This window comes from Taudactylus pleione, unplaced genomic scaffold, assembly GCF_031769625.1.
Source record: "Taudactylus pleione unplaced genomic scaffold, aTauple2 ptg000006l, whole genome shotgun sequence".
NCBI classification, from domain to species: Eukaryota; Metazoa; Chordata; class Amphibia; order Anura; family Myobatrachidae; genus Taudactylus; species Taudactylus pleione.
Genome location: NW_028284409.1, coordinates 26,488,460 through 26,508,451, shown reverse-complemented (window position 1 = coordinate 26,508,451; position 19,992 = coordinate 26,488,460). Strand labels below are relative to the sequence as shown.

Here is a 19,992-nt window from a genome sequence, read left to right as displayed (position 1 = left end):
ATATATGTGGTGTCAGTTTTGTGCAATGCTCTTTGGAGGATTGTGCAGTGGATTATGAGAATAACACAGTATCATGTACATTTACCTTCATGTATTACTTCTAAAAATATAAATATTGGGATTTAGTAATATTTTAACACTGATAATACAATGTGCTTCTAGAATAAACCATACAGTGATCCTGGATGATCCATTTGATGACCCAGCAGGACTCCCCATTCCAGACCATTCCCCAGAGCCGACAAGAGAGCAGTTAGACGTAAGTATTGTAGTTATATGATTATATACGTGTTCCTGCTTAGCTCACATGGAGTCTCTCCAACTCCTATATCTTCTAATGTATTTATTTGCTGTAATGCCATTATAAATACAAGCAGTTTCTAGACTAAATGTTATGTCAATGTGTTTTTGCATATCATGCTTTATTTGTTAAGAAAGGTTCTTGTTCATTTTTTTTTTTTAAATTTAAAATCAAGTCTTTTGTTATGATGAATCTTTGTTACTCTCTTATGAACCACAGAGCGGCAGGATAGGCGCAGATGAAGATATCGAAGACTATAAAGGAAAATCCGCTGAAGAAATTGAAGAACTGCTGGCTGAAAAAGAAGCCAAAACACAATCTGTTCTTTTGGAAATGGTAACACAACTTTATTGCAAAAATAACCCTATAAGACTCTTCATTTATAAAATGCACCTGTTGTGAGTGGAGGGAATTGTGTGTCTTACCACTACGTTTTATTGAAATTTAGGTTACTGGACAATGTAATCCTTGGCTGCAGTACAGTACTAAAGTTACTGTATGCCACCTAGTCAGGGGACAATTTGGATACAAAACACAAAAAAAGCATACCAATCTTTGGTAAAATAAAAAGTTACATATAGTAATAAATCTTTTCCCCACTAGTATCACGTTATTCTGTTGTAAACAGACCTTAAGCCCTACTTTATCTTGTGTCTGGATTATTACTGCATAAGTCAAGTTTCTTGTTCTGTATCTTTTTTTTTTTTTTTTAGCAAAGAGGATTTGTTACACAACCAGTGCAGGCTATGTACTAGGTTAAGCCATTTGATCTTTATGTTGTATATTAGCAGTGTTTTGTTACCTTCTAAGGCCGCGTACGCACTAAAACCACGGGCAATCTGGACGATGGTCGGGACAAATTCCCTTCATCCAAGACCATCCATGATTTCCCATACGCACTGTTCAATTTAATGAACAAAGGACCGATATCTCGTTCCATCCTTCATTAAACAGAACCAATAGATATGGTGTTTCCCGGCAAATTGGAATGATCCACGGGAGCGTGCAATTGTGCATACACACTGCACAGTATGCATGTTTTGTCGTTCCAGTTTGCCGGGAAACAACAAATTGTGCAGATATCATTGAAGTGTTGTACACGACCTAAGACTTTAGCAGTTTGTGAAGGTAACCAGTACTACTGACAAAATTTTCTTTTTTTAACTTGCATGCAGGGGCATGTTAGCATAAAGGGGAATTCACTTAGCCGCGATAATGCAATATCTTTTTGCGCTGTTCGCGTGTGAATGTTGCATTTATGCGCACTCCCGTTTATCACGCAAATCCAATTCCAAAAGTCGTGATGCAGCAAAAATTCTTACTGGTTTTACCCGCAGTAAGTATAGATGAAATGAGGAAAATCTTGCATGAAATATCCACTTCAAAAAGAGTCTCGCACTTAGAAGCAATTCCTATAGAATAGGTATGAAAATCAAACACCTTTCCACAAGCCTGCTTTGTTCTGGAATAATTTGTATGACTCTAAATTATCAACTGAAAAGAAAAGTTAGCTTATTTAGATACTCCTTGTTCAAAAGATACCTTTTGTGCAAGAGAGAAGCAACTGGACATAGAAATAGCCAAATTAAATTAGACTGTTCATTAATCCCATTATAACTTCTGGATCACACACAGAGTTGATAAAAATGAAAAACGGCTTGATTTTCTCTCATCATCAAATGCAATTCATACTTACTCTATCATTGATGACCCAATGTATTTGTACACCTCTAGCTTTATACTTTCACTCCGCCCACCACGGGCAGCAGTTCCTATTGATCCAGCACAGGCTTCCATTCATATATTCCTTGGCATTTTCAAAAAAACTCAGTGGGGCAGTCATGGGAAGCGAGGCCGAAAATCTCTTATCCGCTGTAACCACCTAAGTTCCTTGCCTTCAGGCTCACCAGTTTCACATAGGAGACAAATAGAAGTGGTAACTAACAAATGGCCCTGTGCTTGGAAGAACAGATCTATGACTGACATTTCCAGAGCCCCCACACTCAATATAAAGAAAACTACAGGCCCTCTTGCATGCCCAATCAGGTCCGTCTTTTGTAATGCCAGATCTATAAGAAACAAGACTGCTACAATTGCTGACCTTATTGAATCTTCAGATCTTGTCCGTATTAGAGACTTGGCTAGATGAAAATGCAGCACCTATCTTGGAAGCTGCAGTTCCAACAAATTACTCTGTCATTCACAACCGAAGACTTGACCACAGGGGAGGGGGAGTGGCCATCTGCTTTAAAAAAAAAAAAAAAAAACACTTAAACTGAGGGTCCACCCAGTGGAAATGACTCTCATTTGAGTGCATCGTTGCTCGGAGTTCTACAAAATTAGGATTCAGAGTACTTCTCCTTTGCCCGACCCCTGGAGATGGAAAGATATTTCTGCAAGAATTTGTAGCTATTGTTGCTGGACTAGTTCTGGAGCATCAAACATGGCTGATCCTTGGGGATTTCAATGCATGGGTTGACGATGAGCTCTCTCAACTTGGCCAATACCTCCTGTGCACAGTGAATGCTCTGGGCCTCACACAAGTCATTTCTTCTGTTACACAGTGGTCACACTCTTGATTTTGTCTTCCAGATTGGATTAGAAGTCTATGACCTAAATATAAAGCCAGTAATGTGGTCCGATCACCACTCAATTTGCTTATTCGCAACCCCTCGAAATAGAACTTTACCCATGGTGTTGACAAGGTATTGTCCAAGGTGGGTTATGATTCCCCAGGCTCTTGCAGCAAACCTGGATCTCTGTGGTAATAGAGGTCTGTGATGATCCTTGTTCCCTAGTCCATTACTATAACAGGGATGTGACAGCTGCAATGGATATTATTGCCCCTGTGCGTATGCAACCTCCGCATACCGCCCCGTCAAACCCCTTGGTTTGACAATAGTGTTAGTGAACTCAATAAAAGGGGTCGTAGACTTGAAAGACGATGGAGGAAGAGTAACCTGGTAGAGGATAAGTTAAAACTAATTAAACATATTGGAGAATATCAATCAACCCTAAGAAAACAGATTTCCTGTCAAATGAGATCATGGCAGCAAACAATAGGCCAGCTCAGCTTTTCTGTACCGTGGAGATGCTTTGCAAACCAGCATGCCTGCAGCTTGATGAAACCCTCACAGTCAATATACAATGAGTTTGCAAAACTATACTCTATCCGGGCTAGATTCCCCACAGTGCCATCGAATGAGTGCCAAACTACCAAGCCTGCCAAGGTAAGCCACCTGTCTCCATGGAACAGCTTTGTCATAATGGAAGTAAAAGACATTGCTAAAATTATCCGAATGTTGCGACCCACCACCTGTGATCTGGACCCAGCCTCAACCTTCTCATAGGGTGTATGGACATGATTGGCCCTGCATTTGCAAAAATAGTTCAGTGATTTTTGCAGACAGGCATAAGACCACTTTTTAAACTTAATTTAGACCCTGACTGCATGACCAACTAAAGACCAGCATCAAAGCTTCCTTTTCTAGGAAAGGTCATTGAGAAAATGGTGGCAACGCAACTGGAAACCCGTCTGTCTACACGTGATATTTATGATCCATTCCAATCAGGATTCAGTAGAAGACATAGCACTGAAACAGCCCTGGTATGTGTGCTTAATGATCTTCTGATTGCAAAAGACAGAGAGGTGATTGTTCAATATTAATCCTCCTGGATCTCTCTGCAGCATTTGATACCGTGGACCACGGATCCTAATTGAGTGCCTGAAAAATTTCTATTGACTGGATGGCACAGTCCGTAGCTGGTTCAAATTCTTTCTCACCGGCAGGTCACAGATTTTCTTCTGGAGTAAACAATTCATCACCAGTGCCACTTCCATGCAGTGTCCCACAGGGTTCTATACACACTCCCATGCTTTTTGCAGTATGCATGCTACCTCTGGGTGAAATAAGACGTCATGGCCTGGTCTACCACTGCTATTCAGATGATACACAACTGTACATGTCCTTTGCTCCAGGTACTGAGAACCCAATAACACTAAATGGCTGCCTAGCTGAGTTCTAGGAGTGGATGAGTGCCAGTGGCTGCGACTAAACCCTGATAAAACACAGGTCCTGATGATAGGTCACAGGACAATGCTGCAGAATAGCCAGCCACCAGGACTTACGCTTGGGGGTTCAGAACTACAAAACACTGAACATGTGCGGAATCTTGGTGTTGTCCTGGATAGTGGCTTGACACTTAAACATCAGGTATCAGCCACAATCAAATCCTCATTCTTTCATATGCGAAACATAGCCAGCATCAAGCACTTCCCTCAGAAGGTCTGCCTAAAGTCATACATGCATTGATATCATCACGCCTAGACTGCTGCAACGCCCTCTACCTTGGTCTCCCAGCAAAATAATTGCACCACTTGCAGATGGTACAAAATGTAGCTGCCAGGCTATTTACCAACCAGCCCCGTTCCAGCCACATAACACCCACTCTCTACTCCCTTCACTGGCAAATTGTTTTCAAGATTGGCTTACTGACTTCCAAAGCCCTACATGACTAGGGCCCAAGGTACTTGAAGCAGCTTCTAATCCCTTACTGTCCCACTCAATTACTGAGATCCATTGACGAAGGACTATTAACAGTGCCTAGAATCTTCTGGAATTCATCTGGGGGTCGAGCTTTCAGTTCTGTGGCTCCGACTCTATGGAACTCTCTTCCCCACACAGTTAGAGAGGCCTCCACTCTAGAGTCCTTCAAAAATAGACTCAAGGCTCACCTGTTCAACCAAGCATTTTACTATAGTCCCTTGTTAAGCTTGTTTTGGGATGTAGTTATGAGATGGGCAGGAGCGATGCTGCTGGTCTCAATACCGACAAGGGACTTAAAATAGGCGTCTAACTACAGACGCTTACCTCATTCGGGCTGGCGTCGGGATTAAGATAAGTGTGGGGCGCCCTTAGCGTTAGCCGTACAGGAGGGGGTGAAGGTTATGTTTAGGGAGCAGTAAGGGGGTGGTTAGGGTTAGGCACCACTAAGGGAGGGTTAAGGTTAGGGGTGGAGAGGGGTAGGGATAGGGTACTTACCTGCCCTGTCAAGATCTTCTCCCTTTGAGCTGCCGGCATAGGGATATGAACCGGCAGCTATTTAGCCGCCGGGACTTCATACCCATTCCACTTGTTTTGTATTTTGTGCTGTAAAGGCAAATGTAAAGCACTTTCAGTCCTTTAGGAGAAAAGTGCTATATAAATAATGATTATTAAATCTGTCGGTACCCCAAGAAAAGGCAAAGTGATATAGGGTAACAATATAGAAGTGTTTTAGTGGCCCTAATAAAAGTAGTTGGGATTGTTAAATTGTGTCAAATGGCTGTTATATGCATATTTCTAAATCCTACAAATAATGAAAGTGTTCTTTTGCAAAATAAATTATAGACATTTGTATAACCCACAATTTAAAAACATAAGTATATATTTGTGCCATTTAAAGATACTTTTAAAAAACCTTCAAAATGTGCATATAACGCCCACCTGCAATCCTAAAAACACCTCTCCCATTCATATAGCACCCCCATATACATGTCCCACATCAATTCACCCATTTTCCTGCACTTTGCACATTTTCACCCCAAAAATGACGTCATTATTCTCCAAGCTAATTAAAAATTATTTTTGCCTAATTAGTTATTAAGGAGGGTGTCCCAGTAGTTCTGAACCAAGTCCCTATATTTCCTTCATCGTTCATCTGGGGGATGCCATTACTCTGGGTTATGCTCAGTGAGGTGTGCAGTCGAACACTAGCTTAATTGAAAACTGGCTGCTACCCCCTATATAACTCCTCCCCTTCCAGCCTAAACTCAGTCTTTTTCGTGCCTTTGGAGTAAGGAACTGGCTAATAGGTTTTATTTATTTTGATTTATTGTTTTAAACATTGGGTGCTTAGTTTCTGTAATATAGGTAACAAGCGCTAGCAGAGTGAGAGTTACTTAAAGGATTTGTGTGAATCTTGTTCACACTCTAAAGGACGACCTCTGAGAGAGACGCCAAACTACAAAAATGTCCCTGGGTCTCTCTCCAGGCCAGACACACAATCTGAGGGATTCGCAGGCAATATAAAGGTAAGACTTGATGTATTAAGATCTGAGCTGTTCACATTGCCTATATGTATGCCCACCTGGCACACTGTTCTGAACAGATGGCCGAGGTTGTTGGAATGTACTCACAGTTGAGAGCCAGTAGGTCTCACAGCTTTTATGGAGTTGACATCCAGAAGGAAATTACAGAGCAGCAGCAGGACAGCTGATTCTTAAAGAGAGCGGGCTGCTTCCGGTTCAGGTGCGCTGCACGTGGTGGAGCGGCGAGATTGACTTCATCAGTATGGGCCGCGGGCTCCTGAGACCCTGGAGAATACAAACAGCAGTTCAGGAGAAAGCATGGCCAGCCAAACCTCCTTCTGATAAATAGCAGCTGAGTGATTACAGCTGAAAGGCTTGCAGACCACAGCAAAGTGGAGCAGCATACAGAGGGGATGGATGAGTGCATTAGCAAGTAGTCAGTAACATATATAAGATCATTTGGTACTTGTTGCATTTACAGAGGGTGAATAGAATCTTATTAACCCTTTTCTTGGCTTCCACTATCATATTATGTTACACTTTTTTATTACTATTGGTGAGTGGTCTTGTCTGGCTTCTCCATACTTAGTAGGAAAGACAAGGGCATCAAGAAGCAGGGCTCTGTGGTTCACACCTGTATAAAATGTGATAACAAATTACCAAAGGGTGCGGACCCAGGGTTTCTATGTATGAGTTGTTCTCAGGGTGATTCATTACCGGGGTGTTTGGCTGAACAATCGGTGATGCCTGATTGGGCCAGATCTATGGCTAATGCCATAGATGAATTACGTCACTCCCAGGCAAATTATATGATACCCATTACTCGGACTTCTTCTATATCTGATTCTTCTGTGGAGCCCAGATGGGCCCAGAACATGGGACGATGTCTTACACAAATGGCAACATTCCTGAATAGAATGACAGAAGTTATTGCCACTAAGAGCCGAGCAGATCATGCTTTAAAGGATTATCAGAGAGAAGATACTGCTGCTATCTCTTCTCAGGAAAAAGGAGAATTGGATTTTGATTGGGAGAATTCCTCGAACTGGGAGGAAGACTCCCATTCTTATTCAGGTGTGTCTATGCTGGTTAATGCGGTCAGAGAGTCTTTGCACATACAGCAAACAACTGTCCCAGAGACTAGTTCAAGTTCTTTCTTTAAACAAGGTATCTGTGTTCCCTGAATTTTAAAATTTTGAGGATGTATTAAAAGAAGCTTGGTTAAAGCTGGATGATTCAGATGATTACTGGTTTTCAAACAGGTGAGATGTCTGAAGCTAGTTCCCTAACTGATCAGATTTTGGAAGCCTTAACCTATATAGGGGACGCTTTGATAGATACTATTCAGGTACAGTCTCAGATTTCTGCCTTTTGAAGGAGGAGTTTTGTATGGTCAGATTACAGGAGGAAAGAGTCCATATCTTCCTGTAAATATTCCAAAAGTTTTATAACTCCTAGGTTTCATCCTTTCGGTATCAGGTTAGAGGAAACTTTCAGGCCTTCCATGGTGCACATAGGGGTTCACTAAGAGGAACCTTTAGGGGACGTAGGGTCACAGGCACCAGTCAGCCTGCTAATAAATCAGTAGGCCAATACACATGACTATCATGGGTCTGGGACCCTTCCTCTGGTGGGAGGTCATTTACTCAGATTCTGTGAACGTTGGTTTCATTCCAATACGGATTTTTGGGTAAATCGTATAATTACCAGAGATTACATGCTGGATTTGGAAGGTTCGGTTCAAAGAATCTTCTTTTCCACTCCTCTTCCAGTAGAGGGTTGCAGAAAGGCGGCTCTTATGCAAGCAATTTCTGCACGCTCCGATTCCGGAATAATCATTCCAGTCCCGGTACTACAGCAGGGATGGGTTTTAATCCAACCTCTTCTTGGTAAGCAAACCAGACTGGTCATTTCGACCCAGGAGCTTAAATGGTTATCTTCACTTGAAAAAGTTCAAGATGTCCATAAGGTCAGTCATTTGTTCCATGTAGAAAGAAGGAATTTCTAGCCTCCATAGATATCAAGGATGCCTACCTTCATATTCCTATATGGAGGGGGCATCAGCATCTTCTGCGGTTTGCAGAGGCCATCAGCATATTCAGTTTCAGGCTCTATCTACCCTTCGGTTTGGCCACTGCTCCCGAGGTTATGGCACACATGATTTCCTTACTCAGGAGTCGGGGGATAAATGTGTTGGCCTATCTGGATGATTTATTGCTAAAGGCACCTTCATGGGTCCTATTGCAACAAAATCTCCATGTTACCTTAGACATGCTCCAGAGACTCGGCTGGATCATCAATTTTTAAAAGTCAAATTTAATTCCTTCTCAAAGGGCGGTATTTTGGGGCCTTCTCTTCGACACTCAGTGTCACAGAGTGTTTCTTCCGCAGCCAAAGATTCAGGATCTGCAATCCAGTATAAGGACCATTTTACAACTATCTCAGATCTCGGTGCTCAGAGCTATGCAGATACTGGGAAAAATGGTAGCTTCATTCGAAACGGTTCCTTTTGCCAGATTTCACGCCCGACCTCAACAGAACCAACTGCTTCATCAATGGGTAAAAACAAACCCTTGATTAAACAAAACAGATGTTCAGATTATCTCGGCAGTCTCTCAGGTGGTGGCTAAGAGATACAAATCTGAACATAGGTTGTCCCTTATCACTAAAAGACTGGGTCATTGTCACCACAGGTGCCAGCCTTACAGGCTGGGAAGTGGTGATTCTAGACACACAGGGGTCTGTTCAGGAAACAGAACTTCCCATCAATATTGTAGAAATAAGGGCTATATGATATGCTTTTGGTAGAAAAATTTGGAGAGCAGTCAGTTCTGACGCTCCCCCCCCCCCCCCCCCCTCTTAATTGGCTTGCTTTGGGATATCACCCACAGTAATGGCACCCCCCCCCACCCCCCCCAAGATGGATGATAAGGGAAATACGATTTCTTACATACCGTAAAATCTCTTCCTTGAAGTCCATCTGGGGGATGCAGCAATGTTTAAAACATACTAGGATACCTGTTGGTTGGAAGGGGAGGGGTTATATAGGGGGTCGGAGCCAGTTTTAAATTAAGCTAGTGTCCGACTCCACGCCTCATTGAGCATAACCCAGAGTAATGGCAACCCCCAGATGGACTTCAAGGAAGAGATTCTACGGTAAGTAAAAAAAACTTATTTTTACTTTGAAATAGGGATTTTCCCTAAGTCTACAACTGCTCGGGGAGGTGAAAACTAAAATTTGCGAAGATTGCGTGTCAGGATTCGCACTTATGAAAACTATGGCTCGATGAGTATAAAAGCAGCTTATCAAGGCTGATTGAATTCCCCCCTAAGAGTGAACAGTGTTTTTCACTTTCATATTTCATGTCAAAATTAAATGTTTAGGTTTAAGCCCTAAAAGCTGATAACGCTGCATCATATCTAGTTAATTTGTGTTATTTGTTAAAGGGCAAATGTAAAAGGACTCCTAATAAAACACTTCACAATTGGCTCTAATTGGCCTAGTCCAGGTTTGGGAAGGTAAAGGGGAGGAACCAAGCCACATTTGTAGTTTTCCTCGCGCGCTATAGAGATGTGCAGGAAAACTAGCGATGTTGCATGTACCGTTATGGGCTCGTAATTAAATCAGCCCCTAAATGTATGACTGGTTGCTATGGGTTACTGCATTTAATATACTGTTTTTAGAAAATACACTTTTTGAAATGGGCATCTAATGTCTTGAATGATGGATGCAAGACCAAAATCTTACTCTTATGGTGCATACATACGGGACAACTGTCAGCGATAACGATATCGCTGAACGATCTCCCGGGTGTGCTGGATGATCTATAAATCGATCATCCAGCACACCACCAACGGCGGCCAATTTGCGGGTCCCTATAGCAACCTGGTCCATATCGACCAGGTTGGTCTGCATGCACGGGCGATGGACGATATCGTTATTGTCCATACATGCCCGCGCATCGTAGTTCGTTGGTGGGTTGGAAGGGACCAAAAATGCACGATATTAACGATATGATCGATATCGTTATCGTTCATATCGAGCATCTTAGTCGTCCCGTGTGTACGCACCATTACTGTTTTGTGGTATGGTCCATTACCTTACTACAACGGTGCTGTCCAACTGTGTTTGTGGGCTATCAAACTTTGTAGCCACCATTCTGCTCATGTGTCTCCTGTTGTCATGTATTACTAGTAAATTCCATTATATAGATTTGTTTTAACAATCTTAATTCTCAATCCCAAATCTAAAAATAAGTAAGCAATGCTAATCGAGATTTCCAGTATCGCACCAGGGAGAATGCTACATGAATTTATACAATTTCTTTTAAAGGTAGGAGATATACCAGATGCAGATATCAAGCCTCCTGAAAATGTGCTCTTTATATGTAAACTGAATCCTGTAACAACAGATGAAGATTTGGAGATCATCTTTTCAAGATTTGGAGCTATAAAGAGGTATATTTCAAATGTTGGCTTTATGTGCTTGTACGAGTCTTTTTAATGGATCCTATAAATGCTTTGGTTCTGCTGTTTTAGACCTAATTGGCTACAGATTGTTGAGTATGTAGAACAATGCAACTGCTGATCCAGACCTTGGTTTTGTGCAGCATTCTTCAAATATCAATCTGGACTGGGGAAAAATGCAGTTGGAAAATTATCTGTTTGCCATAATCATGCAACTGTAGTATTGGGACAAATTGACGTATGTTTGGTTCTACACACAGCTGATTTTCTGTGTATGGGCACCTTAATTGTCAGCAATTTACATTTTTGTGATAAAGTTCATATTTTCTGTTAAAGATTGCAAAGTGCCTTATTATCTTGCTTTTGTTAGTGTTACTTTGTGGCATGATTATGTTAAAGAAAATTGTGCCTCCCCATAATGCACCTCAGATCGGCCTCTTACAAGATAATCAATTGGAGAAAAGATGGTGAGCACTATTGATCTGGGATTATTTGTTTCTATCTCTGAATGCTCTATCTCCCATACCCATACATTTCACTGCAAATTGTTCTTCAGTCTTATATACAGGCTATAAAGAGGCTACAATGACAAACATTCCATTAATAGCCGGTGAATTTGTTTTAGAATATATTCATGTAATATTATGATTAGATAATATGGATAGCTGTTTGTTTGTTTTTTTATTCATTATTGTATTTGTACTAATGTTAGTTGTTCTGAAGCACCATATTTGATTATCCTATGTGTTATTTAAATATAAGGGGTATGTTTACTAAAGTGAGAGTTTTTAAGGGGGGCATCCACTAGACTATTTTAGCCCTGTCCAACCTCTAAACGATTTTCCCTTGAAATTTGATCTTCCACTCTGAACGGTTTGCAAACGATCTAACGATAAACGATGTCGTTTCAAACTGTGATTGACAGCTTTCAGCTATAGTGGGCAGATAATATTTTAGAGGGCTGGGCATGGCTATAATGAGGGAATAAATAGGTGGCGACCATTTTACTCATTGCATTTATGCTCTGTGGCTAGTTTGGTTTGGTCTATACCTGCTGAACGCTGTTGCATTGCTAATTTGCTGTGGTTTGTTTTTGGCTTGTCTTTAAACAAACTGTAATTATTTCTCTTCCTCATGGATCCTTCTTATCGCTATTGTGTGATGACAGCATATGCTGGAGTCGTGCTGTTAGCTGATAGGGAGAGGTCTGAGAGACGGAGAAGGGTGCACTCATGCTGGACCAGGGAGTGGTTGCTGCAGAGGGATACTCTGTCGTATATGCCACTGCTGATGGGACTTCGTGGGAACAACCCTGATGACTTCCGAAACTATCTGAGGATGGATGACGTCACCTTCCGGGATCTATTGAGTTTGACGCCCTATATCGAGAGGCAGGATACGAGGATGCGAAGGGCTATACCCCCTGAGGAGAGGCTGATTGCTACCCTTCGGTTCCTGGTGAATGGCAGATCCCTTCCTGACTTAAAGTTTGGCACCCTCATCTCTGCGCAAACTTTAGGTCGCATAATTCCGGAGACCTGTCGAGCCATATTTATGGTTTTGAAGGCTGAGTATTTTAAGGTAATCACATTTTATACTGTTCATTTATTAAGTGATCCAGGAACCCATTACCCCCCTCTCCCCTAAGAAATGTTTGTATGTGCAGGACTCCTAGTATACACTTGCAGGTCCCCGCAGTCTGCCCTAATCTGTCACACATGTGCTGCCCCTCTACTATATGCTGTAGGACCCCACTATTTCCCCCCCCTGAAATGTGTATGTGTAGTTTCTAAAACACACTTCACATACCCTTTTTTAATAATCTGTTTAAATTTGGATTATAATGGGGTTGATGTATGAAGCCCAAAAGCAGTATCCGCGCACGTTATGTGCGCTGATACCGCTTCTCCACGATGTATGATCGGGGCGCTACGTGCCCCTGTCATTATCGGCGTTGCTATCTACAAGATAGCAGCACCGAGCATAGGGGCTATGTATGAACAGTCATACCGCATGACCATTTGTCTGCCTGTAGCTGTCGTTATGGACAGCTACAGCCTGGCACTGGCCTATACCCACAATAGGGACAGCGCTGTCCCTTCTGGGGCTGCTGCCGGCTATAGGGCTGCACGCAGGGATCTCGCGATACTGGTGGGATCCCGCGCATTTTCAGTGGAGCTGGCCGGGACAGACACACAGTGCATCAGCACTAGGGTGATGCACTGGGCTCTCTAGCGGTTTGCGCCGGAGGGGGGAGTTAACGCTCCCCCTCTCCGTCCGATGAGATGTTATTACATCTCATCGGTAGTGCTTCCTATTTCGCCTCGGAAAAGAGGCGAAGCAGGAAACGTTATAGGGGCACGGTAAGTGCCGCTATCATACATCTACCCCAAAGTGTTTAAATGTCTTTTTGCATTTTTTAATTTTTTTTTTTTTATATTATTTTGTTTTAGTTTCCATCTACTGTGGAGGAATGGCAAACAATTGCTCAGGAATTTGAAGATAAGTGGAACTTTCCAAATTGTGGAGGGGCAATTGATGGGAAGCATGTGCGCATTGTCCCACCAGCTAATAGTGGCTCACTCTCTACTATAACTATAAAGGTTATTTTAGCCTTGTGTTGATGGCCATTGTCAACGCCAACTATGAATTTATTTTTATAGATATGGGAAAAAATGGCCGTGCATCTGACGGTGAATCATTTAAGGACACTGAATTTTACCATAGTATGATCTCTGGAGCCCTCAATTTTACCGCCTGTTTCACAATGCAAGCATCAATTTAACTATGTGTTTGTAGCCTTACAGGAGAATGTTATGAAACCCTATCCCCAAAGGGGTTTAACCAAAGAGCGGCGTATCTTTAACTATCACCTTTCAAGGGCTAGGCGTACTGTTGAAAATTAGTTTGGCATCATGTGCAGCAGGTTTAGAATTTTCTATACACCTATTAATCTTGAAATTACAAAAATGGCATTTATTTATTACCAGTTATTTATATAGCGCACACATATTCCGCAGCGCTTTACAGAGAATATTTGGCCATTCACATCAGTCCCTGCCCCAGTGGAGCTTACAATCTATATTCCCTGTCACATGCGCGCACACATACACACTAGGGGTAATTTGTGTTGGGAGCCAATTAACCTACCAGTATATTTTTAGAGTGTGGTAGGAAACCGGAGGAAACCCACGCAAGCACACGGAGAATATACAAACTCCGCACAGGTAGGGCTGTGGTGGGAATCGAACCCACGACCTCAGTGCTGTGAGGCAGTAACGCTAACCATTACACAGTCTGTGCTGCCCAATGGCCTGCTGTGCTCTACACAACTTGTTACGGCGTAAAGCAACATCGCAAACACACCTACCTCTGCTTTGGAGCGGCCCGAACAAACGGTGAACAATGAACTCTTGCCATCAGTATCCCGATCCAGAATCCCTCTGGTTGCGTCAGGGCGTGCAAAAGCAATAAGGGAGGAATACCTGCATTTCTTCAGTGGCGTGGGTGCCGTGGAATGGCAAGAAAATTACATCTAATTATACCCATACCCAATATTTTGAAAATGAAAATAAAAGTTTTTACATGCATTTACTTTTGGATTCTTATTTGAATTAAATTTAATGAAATGTCATTAGATTATGTACCAAAATGTTCTTAATTTAAAGTTGCTTATGCTTTTAGATAAATTCATTTGTATAATACTTACCTAAAAAAAAAAAAAAAGAATAAAGTGTTTTTGTTTTTTACAGGGTTTTTTTTTTAATAAGGTTTTTTTTGGGGTTTTAGAACATCTGGATATAATATGGGTATTAAGTTATGATTAGGTGTGAAAATTGTGGGCCTGATTCAGAGACTGTCGCTCGCTCAGAATCAGGGAGTCCTTTTTTTGACCACCCACAGCTATTGCGAGCGGCCAAGATGATGGTCGCGATGTCATCCGGCTTGCAACGAGACCCTTGTGGTAGGGTCTCTGCCATCGCAAGCCCCATAGAGCTTTCGGCACTAACAGAGCCGGAAGCTCTCCACTGACATCACTTGTGATGTCATTGGGGCCGGCCCCAAACAGCAGGCATTCCGTTGGGAACGCTTCCGCTTGGGCGTCCACCCCCCCGGCACGCCCACCAAATGGGGCGATCTGTCACTCACCATCGACAGATCGCCCCCTTTGGTGCGAGACCCGGAGCGACGGAGCACCCGACGCTAGCCGGGTCTTGCGCATGCACACGACAGAGCCGGCTCCGTCGTGCGCATGCCCAGTGGTCAACCATCGACCCGGTTGCGAGCGCTCAGCGCTTGTGACCAGGTCAGAATCGGGCCCTGAGTTCACAAATGATTCAGGTTCAGTATACATAGGATGAATGGTACACACACATTCAATTCACAAACATTGGTTAATGAAAATCACACCCACAACCCACCATTTATTCTACATGAATGCACCATCAGTACAGAAAAACACAAGACCAGAGCATTGAAGTTTAAAATATTTATAAGTATCAAAATAAAAAATAAAATCTGGGCCGGATTCATTGAATATTACCAGACCAATGAGTGCCTCCTCAGTAGGGAGTACTCCAAAAATGAGAAGCTTCGGGCACTGAAATAAGTGTAATATACAGTCGGGAGCTAAACAGTGATGTCAACATAAGCAGGGAGAAGACCAAGAAATAGGGTTCAAAAACAGTGTCCATGGGAGCACAAGAAGTATGCAGAAATCAACACGTTCGGAAAACAAGTGCAAATGAAGTACATTTGCCAAAGTTAAGGCACTGTGTACATGCTCAAATTCATCCTTGACAAAGAACCAAAGAAAAATTATGAGCATACGTCACTGCTGGATGTGGTGTGAATGGGAACTGGTGTCTGTGGGGCGCCCGATGCATGGTAGGTGAGGGGATGTGACGGAGGAGGAATTGGCATTAGTTGGGGCGCAGGTCTATGAGATGGGATAGGGAAATTGTCAGAAGACAATGTGGTGGGCTGCGCCATAATATATGACCCTGTGTTACTATCCTCGTCCAATTTTCCTTTGTGAGCTAGTAACATAGCGTTATATATAATACGCTTGAAATGATGCAGCTGGTTTTGAGCCATGCTGTCCATTTAGTTGCCGATGTGAGCACCAAAAGTTTGATTTGGACCGGCGGGGTGCATGTAATACCTCCTCCGCGTGACTCAAAAATCTGTCACTTCTTGACGGGCCAGAGGATGGAGTCTTGGAAGCCGACCTCCGCTTCTTGGCGGGTGCTGCCACTGCCGGCCTCTCGATTGTAGACTCCATAGCCTCTGTGGTCTCGCTGGTTGAAGGGACAGGATTCACCTCCAGGACTTCACAAAATAAACATACATACAGTGCCTTACAAGTTGTTTTTTTTAATTAAAACACAGCATTTGGAGCATCACCATCCCGTCAATCCTAGAGAAAAATACAGCATGTCCAATTAAAAAATACAATAGTTTAATGGCATACCTGGTCCTGCCCCTCCACATTCTCCACGAGGGTCTCTTCTACCTTGGGAGCCAGCGAAGACCGCGCCCGTTTCTTTGGTTCTTGGTCAAGGACGAATTTGAGCAAGTCATAATACCATAACTTTGGGTTTATGACTTCATCTGCACCTGCTCCCGAACGTTTTGATTCTTCACACTACTTGTGCTCCTTCAGGAACACTGTTCTCAAACCCTGGATCTTGGTCTTCACCCACTGTATGCCAACATCACTGTCATACTCCCGACTGTATACCAACAATTTCTTCAGTGCCTGAAGCTTGACATCACGTTTGGAATAGCCCCTATCGGCGTGCTTCCAGAGGCACTCATTGGCCTGGTACATTTCAATGAACCCGGCGATGAAAGCTCTTGATTGAGTTCCAGTCATTTCTGCAAAAAATCAAAAAAAAACAAAAAAAAAACATTACCCCCCAAGTTTACCTTTATAGAACAACCCCAGTAATCCTTCATGCAGCACCCCCCACAGTATGACCCTTATGCAGCACCCCCCACAGTATGACCCTTATGCAGAACCCCCACAGTGCCACACCCCGAATGTGTGCTGGCTCTTGTACCCCTTCCCAGTGCCAGTCCCCAGGGAGTGCTACATTGGTGGTCAGTGGTTTATACATTTTTACAATTAAATACTTACTGAGCTGCTATTTGTGATCTGCGTGGTCCTCCAATACTGCTGCCTTTCACAAGCTCAGTCAGGGCTGAATCCACAAAATGGAGGCGTGGGAGTGTCAGGGAGTAGTGTCGGGGAGTTGTTCATTGTTTGATCGTTCACCGTGAACGATGTGTAAACTATGTGTAAGCGATTTTAAAGCAATCAAGTGAAATTGACCTGCATATTCACTCGATGGAGGAGACTATCAAACGATCAGCGGGAGCGCGCATCGTACATCGTTTGAAACAAATAGTGAATGATTTGTAAACTATTTTTAAACGATTGAACAATAACGATATCGTTATCGTTCAATTGCCTGCTAAAATCGTCTAGTGGATGCCCTGCATTAGAAGTGGAGATGTTGCACATGGCAACCAATCGGATGATGGCTATTATCTTCTAGAAGGTGCTAGTTAAATGTTGTGGAATAAACCCTCTTGTGCTTCTCCTTACTTTTTCATCTACTTCTTACTCCCCACTAGGGCACCGAGCACTTGGTTGCTTATGCTCTGTTGCTTATTCGGGTGTTAAGGTCACCAATGTATATTATACCTGTCCTTGTCCTCCATTTTATTTGTATTGTACTGTAAGTCACTCTTTTGGTTATGTACTTTGTAAGGTGCTGTGGAATACTTGTGGCGCCATATAAATAAACGCTAATAATATTCTGGTTGCTACGGGCAACATCTCCACTTCTAAAAACTCTCGCTTTAGTAATTATACCCCTATGAGCGCTTCCCGATTCTCTGTTTGACTATATTCTCTGATTCTTGCAATCTTGTAGGAACCACACATTCCTTAGAATCTGCAGCTGACATAGATAAATTTAATTAGCGCAATAAGCAAAGATGCCTTTTACAGATTTTTATTTTATGCCACCTGCTTAGAAACAGGCCATCCTTACAGTCGTGTAGAATGTGAATGCCATTTAACCTTTTATTTTAGTATTTCTGAATGTCATTTTGTTCCCCCCCCCCTTCTAGTTGTGAAATAATTCGGGACTGGAAGACTGGGGAATCGCTATGTTACGCTTTTATTGAGTTTGAAAAGGTAGCACTTTTTGTACTATATATTTCTGCAGTTTCATGCCAAACAGAGAAAACAAAAGAAACATACTTCTAAATCATACTATAATATCTGCTTCTTTCTCAGGAAGAAGACTGTGAAAAAGCCTATTTTAAGATGGATAATGTGCTCATTGATGACCGACGAATACATGTGGATTTCAGTCAGTCTGTTGCTAAAGTGAAATGGAAAGGAAAAGGTACTAGCCCTACCTTGTGCAGGGGGTTTATAATGCATAGAACTGCATTATTTTGACTTGTCTTTCTGTCCTAACCAGTGGTCTTATGTGTAGCAGCAGATCCAAGTAGATTTAGTGGGTATGACTTGACATTGGATTATTGGAGCTGTGGTTATTTTGGTTAGATTGCTGGAGGGGATGGTTCTAATGATGATCACACAAGTAGCAATCTATTTGTTCATCCCAATTGGTGAGTAATGTGGTAGGCAGAAATGGGCAGATCTTGTCTTTAAGTCTGACGATGGCGGCCACACGTAAGCGGATGAGGCCTTTAGATGGCTTGATTTGGTCTGTCAGCTTGTATATTTTTTTGGATATGATACACAATGTTGTACAGCCTTACAAAATCCTTGTGCTTGTGGCTACTTTATCTTGTTATAACTGGTTATAGTTGAGATCTCGATATTAGTGAGAAAAACAAACATTCTTCAAGAAGCACTCAATGGCTGCAACTTAAATGTTGTAGACGCCCCATGCAGGTCGGCTATACGAAGAGGCGCCTGACGAAGCTATTCAATAGCTGCATAAAGCCAGTGGTAAATATTGAACTCTACCGAAATATGGACCTTTGGGTCAAATCCAGAGAATTTCCAGGTATATTAATACATTGCATATATCATTTTAGGGGGATTCAGCAGTCCTATTGTGGACAGAAATGGGGATGGAAAAAGAGTTTACAGAAATGACTCTTCAATTTGTCTAAAAACAAAAGCCAACCTGCCCTCAAATCATTGTCTGTAAAATACATGACCATTTCTGATCTTAGATTTTTTTATTTTTTTTTTATATTTTATTTTCAGGTGGGAAATATACAAAGGATGATTTCAAAGAGTATGAGAAGGACACTGGAAAATATTCCAAACTTGCTCTGAAAGACAAAGCCAAACCGAAACAAGAGTATCCTTTACAGATTGTAGTATGTGGGTGTGCGCATGCTAGTCCACAGTGGACCGTTTACGCAATGGTCGTGTTATCGCTAAACATAGCTTATTATGCTTTGTACGTAACTTATTTACACTATGATAGGATATTTTTTGGTGTTTTTTTTTAAGGCCACGTTCATAATTTCAATAAATAAATTTTGTGACTACATTTATTGATATAGCTCACTGTTACTTTGATGTTTTACCTATTAACATTAGAGATTAGTGGTTTGGTTTTGGCTCAGTTCTTTCCGCCAAGTTCGGATCTCCGAACGAGGCAAAACGTCATCTTTCATGGAAGATCCAAACCAAAACTGAACCACACATCTCTAATTAATATCCTGCAGATGCCACTATTGAGCGGCTAGATTTTCTCAAACACAGCAGTAACAATCATGACATTCACAGCTTTACCTTACTTGCTGTCTTACTGCCTTTATTACATTTACAAAACAAAATAATTTAAAAAAATGACATTGAAAAAAATCAGTATACCATCATCTACATGATTACAGTCCAGGGCATTGCAGAGTATGCTTGTAGACACGTGTGGGTTGTTTGTTTTTTGTTTTTTATTTCACTGTCAAAACAATTCTTAACTATCTTGGTGGAAAATATGAGCTAGTGTTGGACGACAACATGGAGGAGACTGGCAACAATCAGCCACTTCCTGTTAAATATAAAGAAAAGAAACGTCACTATTCCGATGATGAAGATGAGAGAAAAATGAAAAGATCAAAGGTAAGTCTCTTATTTAATCTGAGCCTG

The 19,992-nt window shown here is 42.1% G+C and overlaps 2 protein-coding genes across 2 annotated transcripts in view; both read left to right on the top strand.

Annotated features, from left to right (window-relative positions):
* Window positions 1-19,992, top strand: part of PPIL4 (peptidylprolyl isomerase like 4) — a 100,791-nt gene that overhangs the window by 56,015 nt on the left and 24,784 nt on the right. The window contains exons 6-12 of the mRNA XM_088455904.1: window positions 163-259; window positions 521-637; window positions 10,705-10,829; window positions 17,982-18,048; window positions 18,151-18,262; window positions 19,102-19,198; window positions 19,833-19,965. Coding sequence (XP_088312030.1) covers window positions 163-259; window positions 521-637; window positions 10,705-10,829; window positions 17,982-18,048; window positions 18,151-18,262; window positions 19,102-19,198; window positions 19,833-19,965 — 748 coding nt within the window. The remainder of the gene's footprint in view (window positions 1-162; window positions 260-520; window positions 638-10,704; window positions 10,830-17,981; window positions 18,049-18,150; window positions 18,263-19,101; window positions 19,199-19,832; window positions 19,966-19,992) is intronic.
* LOC148543150 (uncharacterized) lies at window positions 12,038-14,486 on the top strand. Its single transcript, XM_088451756.1, has 2 exons — window positions 12,038-12,419; window positions 13,292-14,486. The coding sequence occupies exons 1-2, from the start codon at window positions 12,117-12,119 to the stop codon at window positions 13,460-13,462; spliced, it is 474 nt and encodes a 157-aa protein (XP_088307882.1). The 5' UTR covers window positions 12,038-12,116; the 3' UTR covers window positions 13,463-14,486.

Bases quoted from the DNA above. Each gene is read 5' to 3' on its own strand.
- LOC148543150 (XM_088451756.1), top strand. From the start codon at position 12,117: ATGCCACTGCTGATGGGACTTCGTGGGAACAACCCTGATGACTTCCGA. The intron at 12,420-13,291 runs GTAATCACATTT...ATTTTGTTTTAG, and splicing joins TGAAGGCTGAGTATTTTAAG to TTTCCATCTACTGTGGAGGA.